At 28.0% G+C, this 12508-nt stretch overlaps 2 protein-coding genes across 2 annotated transcripts; both read left to right on the top strand.

Annotated features, from left to right (window-relative positions):
- Positions 1-2185: 2185 nt before the first annotated feature.
- On the top strand, positions 2186-5953 carry PGO_100490 (hypothetical protein, conserved; the record flags this gene model as incomplete). Its single annotated transcript, XM_028688080.1, has 1 exon — positions 2186-5953. One exon carries the CDS (start codon positions 2186-2188, stop codon positions 5951-5953), a length of 3768 nt encoding a protein of 1255 aa, XP_028543881.1.
- A 3380-nt stretch (positions 5954-9333) lies between these two features.
- Positions 9334-9786, top strand: PGO_100480 (hypothetical protein; the record flags this gene model as incomplete). The annotated part of the gene is made up of 1 exon (XM_028688079.1): positions 9334-9786. The coding sequence occupies one exon, from the start codon at positions 9334-9336 to the stop codon at positions 9784-9786; it is 453 nt and encodes a 150-aa protein (XP_028543880.1).
- Between the last annotated feature and the right edge of the window lie 2722 nt (positions 9787-12508).

Genomic DNA, 12508 nt, shown 5'->3' with positions numbered 1-12508 from the left:
ATTTTTTTATACCACTTTTTCTGTTAAACCAAATTTACTAACTAGATGAGAAAATTTTCATGCATTTTTTCACCCCTCTCACCATGATCCCTTAAGCGTGCCACTATAACACTTGTGCATGAACATACTTGCTTGAAGTATGGTCTATGCATTCTTGGTCTATAGCCTTATGTTGAATGGTATGGTGAAATTGCAGCTTGAAATTGAAGTTAAAAATATCAAGGGGGTATATATATATATATATATACCTGCCTTTTTCTCTGTTTTTACACATTTTGCATATTATTAGCAGCGTGAAAAGTTTCCCCTTTTTATGCAATCCATTTGTAGAACTTTTACTTTTCCAAGTTGTGTACAAAACATATACATTATCATTTATATGCACTTATGCAAGCATATGAAAAGTGTACAATGTCGTTTATGTAATTGCGTGTATAAATAGATGGCAGTACATATGCTTTACACGTGTATCCATGGAGGATATTTAATTACAGAATTGGATTTTTTTTTTTTTTTTTTAATATGTTTTATTATATTTTATTATATTTTATTATATTTTAATTTTTTTTTTTTGTTGGAGACTTATGGAACACTAACAAATGATGGCTTGTAATATGTGAACATATATCCTTGCCTTAACTTATTTCCGTTTTCCATTTAAAATTTAGTAATATATTGTTACACTTAAATGTTTTAAGAGAGAGAAAATAAATGATTGGTTGAACGATGGAACAAGTAATAAAAAATTACAAAAAGCATACACAATTTTTCCCCTCTCATTGGACATAAACATGATAATACAGCTTATGTTATATTACCCTGGTGTGGAGGAACTTTTTTTCTTCTTTTTTTTTCTATTTTTTGGATCCCCTAATCTCCCTTAGGTTAAAATTACACTTGGTATTATCCCCGTAAGCCTTTGCCGCTTAAGAGCATATTGTGTCCTTTTTTTTTTTTTTTTTTTTTTTTTTTTTTTTTTTGCAATATGATTTAACATTGTTCGGCAAAAAAGTGGAACAAAATAAATATTATCCTTTTTTGAACTTATGGGAAAAACTAAAAACTCATAAAGGTGTGTACCGTGTATCCACTTTTTTGCCGAACAATGTTAAATCATACTGCAAAAACAAAAATGCGGGAGGTATGTATAATATATATATATATATATATATATACATATTCATACACATATATGTTGGCATATATACATATAATATATTGCTACTCACAAGAGCTACGCTGGAGGATTAATTTGTTTCCTGTAGAGGAGTTAACATTTTTTTCCCTGTTAATGTTACATTAACATTTTGAAATTTTTTTTTACGATTTTATTAACTTATTTTTTTGTATGTTTTTAACGTCCTATTTTTATTTCCTTCTATTCATGTACATAGGAATGTTGTTTTTTATCCTTTTTTATCCTTTTTTTTTTTTTTTTTTTTTTTTTTTTTTTTTTTTTTTCCTTATAAATAAAAACAGATTTTTTTGAATTATGCAGTACTTCATTTATTTGTCAAGGGGGATTACAATTGTTTTTCCCATATAAAATGTTATTGCAAAAAAAAAAAAGGGATATTTTTTGTATATATATATGGGATGCACGTAAGTTATACATACTTATGCATATAAGAGGCACATGACTTATTTTAAATCCACTTTTTTTTTTCTCATTTTTAGGTTATGTTTTGAAAATTTCCCGTATTGTTTCATGAATTGCTTCACGTAATGCTTCGTGTCATGCTTCGTGTCATGCTTCGTGTCATGCTTCGTGTAATACTTCTTGTAATGCTTCGTGTAATACTTCTTGCAATGCTTCATGCAATGTTTCATGCAATTTTTCAAGTATTTTTTGAAGTAATTTTTTATGTAATTTTTTAGGTAACATTTCAAGCTGTTTTTTACTACATTACTATTTAAATGAATTTTGAATCCTTTTCATTTTGTGTATTCAATTTTTTTACGCCCACAGTAACTACTCCTAGAGGGGATATATTTGTTTCACATTCGATTTTAGTGTGATATGTTAGATTACCTTTTTTTTTTTTTTTTTTTTTTTTTTTTTGGAAGGGGAACTTTATTTTTTAGTTGCATTTTTCCCGTATATCACCATTTTGCTTCTGTTTTTGACAAGTTTTTATAACCCATTTAACACATTTTTTTCCAAAAAAAACATGTCTATATAAACATGCTTAAGGGAGATTCAGCAAGGGGAAATATAACCTGTTGGAAAGGTCATGATGAACTGGTCACAGCGAAAGAATTATTCGCAACTCACTTGAAAGTGGACGAAAGGACAAAACAAATTTACAAGAACTTCAACGTGAAGGAATATGTAATTGAAGTTATGCAAAACAAAGGGAAAGAAAAGTGCGAGGAGGAGACGTGTGAGAAGGTGAATGATAATAATGAGGATAAAAATGGGAGGTGCGTAGGAGGAAATGAAGATGGAAAAGAGATTGAAAGGATGAGTAAAACAAATAATAGGAATATTTCGAATGGGGAAGATAATGAAGATAATGCAAACGAAGCAGATAATGAACACAGTGGTGGAGATACAGATAGTGAATATCGAAGAGGAGACGAACATGCATATAAAGAAGAATTACAGTTTTTAAAATCCAATCCATTGGATCTGAACAGATGGCATGAATTTTTAGAAATATATGAAAGAGAAGAAGCATATGAACTATTTTTATTAATTTTTCCAAGGTGTACATTATATTGGACAAAATATGCAGAATTAAAAATAAAAAAAAAGGAATATAATGAAGCTTATAAAATATATAGAAAATGTATTGATGCAAATATATATGATTTGAAATTATTTTTTTCGTTTTTGTATTTTACTTATCATACTTCATCTATTCATGAGTATATAAGTTTTTTATTTGAAGGCTTGAAATATGTAGGAACAGACATAAAATCAGGAAGCATTTGGGTTGAATTATTATACATATTAATAAAAATACACAACACTAATTTGATACTAAATAATGATATACAAAATTTATTATATGACCCTTTTAAGAATATAAATAATAGAAACAGAAATGAAGAAGGCCCATTATTACCTTCTGAAAATGAACAAATGATATTCAGTTCACCTATTCCAAATAAAACCTCCAAAAGTATTTTATATACAGAACATTACACAAATGATGGGAAATTAAGAAAGTTTTATCATTGTTGGATCAATAATCCAACAAAATATTTAGATAAGGTATGGAAGTGTTTCTGTTCATATGAAAAAAGTATTACAGATAATTTCACAAACAGTTCTTTAGCTGCATATAATACACAATATTTAAATTCCAAAAATGCCTACAGAGAATTGTACATTTTGTACAAAGAATTAAATCGTGATAGAAAATCTAAAATTTGTAAAAAATGTAAATTAATAATACCTATTAATAGAAAATATAAAATTGAAAATTACGTCCTACTTGGAAAATGGATGAAAATTATTAATTTTGAAAAATCAAATTCGCTTAAATTATCTTTACCTTTAGTGCGTAAAAGAATTATGTATGTGTATGAACAGGCATTAATACATTTACAATTTAATGCCGATTTGTGGTTTTCGTATTTCCAATTTTTGCTCCTGAATAAAAAACATAACTATGCCATTAGAATTATGAGAGAAGCAATAGAAATTTATTTACCCTTTGATGAATTGTTAAAATTGAATTTTGCTTACTTTTTTGAAAAACATGCACTATTAAACCAAGCCCATTTTATTTATCAGTTGATGCTTAATGAAGTAACAAAAAAGAGAAAGAAGTTTTCTCTTCTCTTTTTGCACTCGAAGAAAATGTTTAAAAAGGGATTCTATGGTTTTATGAGGAAGAAGACAAGGAGGAGAAAGGTTAAAAGGAAGATATCTGAAAAAGATCAAATTCATAGAACAGATGCTGCAGCTGATAATATTGACGAAAAAAAAGATACTGATCAAAGTTACACCAGGAGCGATGGGGAAGGAAAGAAGGGATGTAAAAAAATCAAAGCAGTTAGGACATCTCCAGAGAAGACAAACACTGCAGGCATTAATAGCAGCAGTGAGATCGAGCATGAACACGGGAAAGATAAAAACAGTGGAAGTTATTCAAATGTGGAAGAAACAGACCAGATGCAGAATGCAAAGAACAAGGGAAATGATGATCTTAGCCCGTGTGAAGACAATTTTAAGAAAAAATTTCATCAGTGTGAATACGAAAAAATAGATGAAAGAAAAAAATATTTTATAAAATACATTAACCTAAATAAGAGGAAAAGAAGAGATTTTGTTTTCGTGCACTTCTTAAATTTTGTTAAAAGGAATTATGATGAAACGATATGGAGATATTACACGGGAATAATTTTAAATGAGAAAAAGTGTTCACAGTATATATATTATTATTGTGCAAATATGGAAAGGAGAATTTTAAAAAATGAGAAGAGAGCTTTATACATTATGAATGAAGGTTATAAGAAATATGGATCAAAGAAAGGGTTTCTTTTATTTTACATTAAGTTTTTAATAGAAAAGGGAAATATTTGTGAAATAAGATCCTTAATTTACAAATTTATTCATAATTTTTATGCAAAATTTTATAAGGAGTATGATAAAGAACACAGTTGTTCTAGTAGAAAGAATGTAAAAGTGAAATTAGGACAAAATGAATTCAATCAATTTGACTCCAATTACCTAAAATTATTGAAAAAAAAAAAAAAAACTTGTAGCAAATATTGGACTTTACTAATGCAGCTAGAAATACTATACGGTGATATTAACAATTTGAATAAAATTTGGGAAACGAAACTGAAATATGAATCAGGTTACAATTTGGAAGAAAATAAAAACATTCTTATAGATTTTGATAACATATCGAATAATTATGAACATATTTCATTAGATGATTCTACACTCACAGACATACTTAGTAAGGGTTGTCTTGAAAATTTAAAAAAAAACGATATTGATAATTTGCAGTTTAAAATAAATTTACTTAATTCTCAATTGTTTGGTGGAATGTCTTTAAAAAAAACATTCACCTTCTTTCAAGTTAGTAGTACAAATGTATTTGAAGAATTATTATCCTTAAATGATTGCGTAACGAAAATTAAAAAAAAGGAGAGGAAAAAAAAAACAGAGAGGCAAGAGCAACATCAAGGGGAAAAGAAAAAAAAAAAAAAAAATGCGATGGAAGTAGAGGAAGAAGATGAAGATGAAGAAGAAAAGAACCAACGTGTGAGATTTCTGAATGAACATGCAAATAAAGAACACTTAAATGAGAGCGATATAAGTGAAAACCGCATGAACAAAAGGAACCCATGCCAAAGTAACTTCAACGAAAAGAGAGGGGAAGAAGGAGGAGGAGGCATAGATAATAACGAGTTTGAAATCGTCAACTTAAGGAAACAAAAAAGGCGTTTCATTAAAAAAGGCACAATGAAATCTACTTATGATTCTTTCAATTTTTTGGATTCTGGAAAAAGTGTAAAAAAAAAAAAAGAAAAGAACATTAGTAGCAGTATGAAGAATGGAGAAAATAAAATAGAAGACAAAACAGTCGTAACAGGTGACACGGTTACTTATATCAGTAGACCGAATTTAAAAAAAATGATTTTATATAAACCATTGGAAAATTATGAGCATTCTGAAATTGATGGAGGAAAAATACCTGATAAAAAAAATATATCTATGAGCGAATATCCATATTGTGTAAATGATATGAACAAAAATGATGATAGGAATTATTTCTTTAAGCGTGAATACTTTACTATGCCTAATATAATAAACGATTTTTTAAGTTTGTTACCGGAAGAAAATTCAAACCTAAATGTGTCAGATAATTCTATTGATTACTTAATTACTTCCTTACAAAAATTGACAATTCCAAAATTGAAGAAATTTCCTTATGAGCCTATACCTGTAAAGGATATCATACAAATTAAAAGCGAGTTGAACAGTTAATTTCTTTTGTTATGTATATATCATCTGAAGTTTTTTCATAAATATCATACGAATGTGCAAAACGGAGGAGGCACGAAACGGAAGAAAGGAAAAATGCATGAACCATGTATGTTGATAGCTAATAGTTTAAAACACAATGGGTAGTTTTTAATAAGACGAACAGATAATTCTCCTATTTTGTTATTATGTAAAATGTTGTACACCTGTGTCAAACATTGTAGTATTGTGAATAATCAATTTTATAAATTGGATAATATCCAATGTAGTTTTTTTTTTTTTTTTTTTTTGCTTTCTTGTTTTGTTGTGGCCTTATTTGTTCTTCGATCTGTCTTTTTGTTACCTTTTTTTTTTTTTTTTTTTCAAGTATTTTTTTTTATTCCTCATGCTCATTTATAATTTGATTAACATAACTTACATTTTTGACGTAATTCAAAATACAAAAATGCAAGGTTCCTGTGTAGCTTATCGCTATGAAGAAGTATATATGTACAAACACATATACATATATATGTATATATATATGTATATATTTATGTATATATATATATGTATATATTTATGTTTATGGCATTTACGTGTTAACGAAAAGCATGCATTCATGGATGAAAAAAGTATGCGCCATCCGGGTTATAAACACCATGGAAGAATATTTTACTCAACTGTGAATCTGTGTGGAGTATATAAATATGATTTTTCTTTTGCATATATGTTTACAGTAGGAGAGTGTGAATATGTTATACATTTAGAAAAAATCAAATTGTACAAAGGTAAAATTCAACTGGGGTATGCATGTTGTTTTTGGTATATTAATAAATCAATTATTTTAAAAAAGTACTTTCTTTTACACAGATTCAACTAATTTTATAGGTGCCATATATTTGGTGCACCACATTTGTGAAGTTTATTCAGTTATCGTTTGCTACAAGTTACTTTGAGTTTCACAAGTGCAGATTTTTAATTTTTCTTTTGTTACACTATTTTTTATGAGAAAAAAAAAAATAAATAAAATAAGTAAATAAATTAGGTAAATAAAATAAGGTAAGTAAATAAAATAAATTAGGTAAATAAAATAAATTAGGTAAATAATATAAATTAGGTAAATAATATAAATTAGGTAAATAAAATAAAACTTGGTTCATTCATAATATGCATAAAAGGGGTTCTTTTGAATGATGAGAAGATTTTCTCCATTGAAGACGGAGATATGTTGAATTGGTAGTTATACATGCATGCAAAAATATGTGCATGTACATGTAAATGTACACATATTGTCGCTAACTTATTTCATACAATTTTGTGCAACAATTTTGACATAAGGGTTCGCCTAATATATGGAGTAAAAAGTAGAATCAAATAAAGATGACAACCATAAGTGCTCATTACGTATGTAGATGCTTGCGCACGTAAATGTGGTGGGATATTTTTATTCTGGTGATCATGATAAGCCTCATTATTGTTTTAAAAGTTTGTTCTCTTTATATTATTCTCTCATTTGTGCATGAGTTGGTTACTGTTCTTTTTAATAATATATATTTTAAGGAGAAAGAAGATTTATTTTGTTAAATTTTAATCTGGCCCAGATATTTGTTTTGTTCATATAATAATGGGGAAATGTGTCTACTAAGTTAGCAATTTGTGAGTGTGCGTTATTTGTTTTTCATTTTTTTTCTTCCATTTTAAGTTTTCATTTTTAAAAGTAGTTATACCACTTTGCATGCGCGCGTGCATGTACGCCTGTATATGTGCCTATCGGTTCACTTGTTAATATCTAAACATGCATGTGCATGTATACACTTTTATACATATATATGTATGTATGTAGGTATGATAAATGTTATACTCCGTGGTGTATAGAACAACATGTGACTAGTGCTTTATCCTTACTGGGCTCCAAGAGCTAATACCTTCACGATACCCTCTGCAAAGATATACGTATATATATATATATATACACATAAAAACTTATTTTATTTTTTATTTTCTACATTTAAGATGACAAACGAGTAATTTTTAACGCCATCCTAGCACTGTTCACTTATGCACTGCTCTATTTCTGCCACATGACAAATAAAAACGGCGTTAATGACATATCCTCTCCAGCAAAAACTTTATCTTGCATTGTGATTTTTGTCAGTGTGAGGATCTTTTTTGTGTATATTCATATGTGCATATCTGTACATAGTCAATTGTATACATATAGCGCACTTATATATATACATGTGTAAGTGCAATTGCATATTTGTGTAAAAGAGAACATGGGTATATGTTGACGTATTTACCTTCATTGGTTCGTCTTTTTCCTGTTGCTGTGTCAGGGCTAGAACAATTTTTGTGACGCTCTTTTTTTTTTTTTTTTTTTTTAAAAAGCGAAAAATTTTAAGAAAATATCTTCACATATCTATGCAATTGTTGCTTAAAAAAAAAAAAAAAAAAAAAAAAGTAAATATAGTGTATTTTTTCGTTAATTTCATTTTATGTAACATTTTCCAGCTACCACAGTCTTTTTTTTTTTCTTTTTTTTTTTTTCAACTCGGATGCTTGTTAAGCATTCATTCATGTACATATGCTGTCGTAAGAATGTAAACATATATGAATTCCCATAAGAATCGATTTCGAAACAAAATTAAAAGAATTATTTGATAAATGTAAATATTTAGCTTTCAAATTATTTATATTTTTATATACGCATTTTTCGACCTCCCTTTTTTACAATTAATATGGTTATGATAGGAAATCATTTTAATGTTTTTTTTTTTTTTTTTATAACTCTCTCTCATTTTAAAGTTTTTATCTACATAAAAATTAAAGCCTCTTTACAGAACTTTTTTTTTTTTTTTTTTTTTTCCTTACACCATCTGTGTAAACGAGGAAAATTTTTTTCTCTTTTTATAGCATAATAAACGAAAAATTAATTCAGAATAATAAGTAACATACCATATGGTTTGTCTACAAAAAAGGGTACGTTTTTGTTCTGGACCACACAGGAAAATATATTAGGATCTGCAAATTTGTTTGTTATTCCGTTTTTTATTATTTTTTTTTTTTTTTTTAATACATAAACAAAACAAGTGAATAAAATTCACAGGTTTTTGGACATCCTTATGTGCACACGTTGTCACATGAACCAATGCAGAATACAACTTTATATAGGTTACATATTACACAGGGGGTATATCATTCTTCAGCATTTTTTTCGCAAGAGCAAAAAATGCATGTTTGAGTTTATTAGACACGGCTTCATATATTCTGCTCATTAGAAATATATTTTGGTATGTTACCCCGTCTGGGTAAATACATATGTTTTATGAAAAAAAAAAAAAAAAAAATTAAAGGAATAATTAGTCAATTTGTGTTTTTTTGTTGACTTTTTTTCACCAAACATGGATTATACCTTAAATGATGATTGGATTATGAGGAGGAACGAGATATTTTGCGATGTCATAAACAACTTAGTGACAACCTTTTATGAGATTCAATACAAGTTCTTTTTTGTCAAGAGTGAATTATCATATATAAATGAACCCATAAGTCACGTAGATACACTTCAGAACATAGGATATAATCTTTTCCATGTAATCATTACGTTCGTTATTGATTGCAAAGCTTTATATAATCTTAAGCATGTAATCAATAAGACATTTCAGATTTCCGATCGGGGTCGCGTAGCATACTATTATTACTTATTTGAACATGAAAAATTTATGGATTTATTTAAAAAATTAGAAGGGTGCATGTTAGACTGTCAGAAATTAAATATATACTTATCCCGTCAAATTGATAAATTGAAGAATAAAATGACTATAAATAAATGTAATCATGTTGGAAATAAGTAAAAAATAAAATGGGTTTTGGATGAATTTTAAGAGGAATGTCCAATATGTTATTACAACAGTGTAACATAATGATTAGTTAGAAAGATTTAATCGTGGATAAAAGTCCAAAAAAAAAAAAAAAAAAAAAAAACGTATTGGCTCGTACAGCTCTGAACCAACTAATAAAGCATATTCCATCCCCGAAAGAACATTTGACTGAGCAGAGTAATAATAAAAAAACTCGTGTTACAGAAGGAATAGGAAATATGATTAATTCCACACGGGTAGCAATACATTTGACATTACTGAACAAGCATGAATCGGTAATAACTGTTTTAGTATTAAAACAATTCACAATAATAAATGTGCTCATAATTCTTTTTAACATTTTAGTTTGTACATATATGTGTGCATATATGCCCAGTGAACACATATAAATGTTTTAGTCTTTTACTAATTGAATTTGTATAGTTTTAATTTGTTTATTTTTAAATTTCTTATTAATTAGATTAAACAGTTACAACAGACAAAAGTCTTTGTATTATAAACTAACTATTGTGTAATAATACACATCCTTGTTTTTGTATTTTACTCACAATTTTATTGTAACTCTACCAAAATATGCCCATATTAAGACAGCTGAACCGTTTTGCGTGCACTTTATGCGGGAATTACGAAAATTACCAAGAACAAACAGCCTAAGAGAAAATGTGAACGTGTCAAATATTTTCATACCTTAAGCACGCGAAAAAAAAAATCTCTCTCCCTCTCCCTCTCCCTCTCTCTCTCTCTCTCTATATATATATATATATATATATATATATATATATATATATATATATATGTGCATATTCGAATTTCCTTTTTAAGCATTCATACAACAGAAACGTGTACGCTTTTACACCTCGCGTGAATCCTGAAAATTCCACTGTTTTGTCACAAAACACCTCGAAGTGCGAATATATTTACAAGCACGAAAAAGGTAAGGGTGAAGTAGAATCATATGTGACTTTTAACTCGCAAGTATATTTACGCAAATCATTTTTATTATACTCAGCTATTTCAAACAAGTTATGCTTCTTTTCCCCTTCTCTTACCATAAGTGGAAATATAAGGTTTTCTGTTATATGCTAAAAATGGAAGCAAGAAAAAAAAAAAAAAAAAAAAAAAAAACAGGATTTAAACCTGATGGGTCAGGGGCTACAGTATTTATACCCAGCAAATCTCATTTAAGGAGATGAATCAGAAGGATGAATATATGTAGAAAAACAATTTTTTATAATACTGTTAAATTCATTTCTTTATGAAGAAGTACACAATTTTGATGTTTCACATCTTTTGCGTTTGGTTTGTGGTTGAAGGCTTGTGACATGCTTCTATATTTTATTGTTCATCCCACTAATAATTCTTTAGAAAGTGATTTAAAAACAAAACAACAAGCTCCAATATGGAGTCAATGTGTCCAAATGTTATAATACAATTCTTAATAAAATATGCTTAAATGGGTATATGAGCTTTTTGGTAATGATACAATGTTAAATACAATTTCAGTTCTCCTGTTTTTAAATGTAACATAAAGAGTAAAGTTTCTCACAAGTAAATCAGTTAACCTGTATTCCTTTTACCTGTCCTTTTTTTTTTTTTTTTTTAAAGTTCCGTAATGTAGTACCACCTATGTCATGTATATTAAGTAAAAGCAAAAAAAAAAAAAAAATAGGAAGTAGTAAGAGAGACTAAAAGTTCACACAATTTTCTTCAACGTACACACACATGTGATGTGTATTGTTTGTTCACACATTCCATTTCTAGCGCACAATGTGCATATTTAATTGTAATTCATATGAAAAAAATCTAGACATGTTTAAACAAATGGAAAATAATCCTAAGGCAAAATATTTGATTTTAAGAGTACACAGAGATTTGTAACTTTTATATATTCTTGTTAAATACACCAATTATCATATAAAATTTGTGCAATGCTTCGTTTTCCAATGATATGAAAAAATTATATTTTACGAAATATACCTTTTCAAAATTGTATTTATTTGTAAATTACCTTTTTTTTTTTTCTTTTTTTTTAATTAAATGTCTTTTAAAAAGTATACCGTGTTAAGAATTCACATTAAAGGAAGGCTGTATATACCCCCTCGTACATATGTTTCACAAGCCATAAATGTGCAATCACACAATCACAGCGTGTTTCATGTTTAAGTAAATCTGCCTTACCTAATTTATTCGTCTTCACCAAGCCTTTATTTCCTAGCAAAAAAATTCACCCCAATTTTATAAGGCAAATTCGAGTATTGCTGAACCATTAAATATGTATATTTATATGTACATATTAATGTACAACTGATGAAGTACTTTTTTTTTTTTTTTTTTTTCTTAACTTTAGAATCATTTCAAAATGGAGGATCAAATGGAAAATTGGAAAAAAACGAAAGCTCAAGTTTTCTATTGGTAGTTTTATTAATCATACATGAAACAGCTTAGAATACAAAAAATTTTCTTTACTCAAGGTTTCTATCATTTGCAATTTTTCAGATGAATTCCATTTCAAATTGTGTACATGTAAATATACACAGGTTTGTTCGTTTGTTAGGTTGATTTTTCTGCATATTCGTTTGTCAGGCTATTTTCTCTGGATGTTCGTTTGTTAAGGTATCTTCTCTGGATATACTTTTGTTAAGCTTTTTTTCTACATGCTCATTTGTGTGTGTGTTGGCGGAGGGTGGGTATGTGT

This window comes from Plasmodium gonderi, assembly GCF_002157705.1.
Source record: "Plasmodium gonderi DNA, contig: Chr10, whole genome shotgun sequence".
In the NCBI taxonomy this organism is placed as follows: domain Eukaryota; phylum Apicomplexa; class Aconoidasida; order Haemosporida; family Plasmodiidae; genus Plasmodium; species Plasmodium gonderi.
This window is presented reverse-complemented; position numbering and strand designations above follow the sequence as displayed.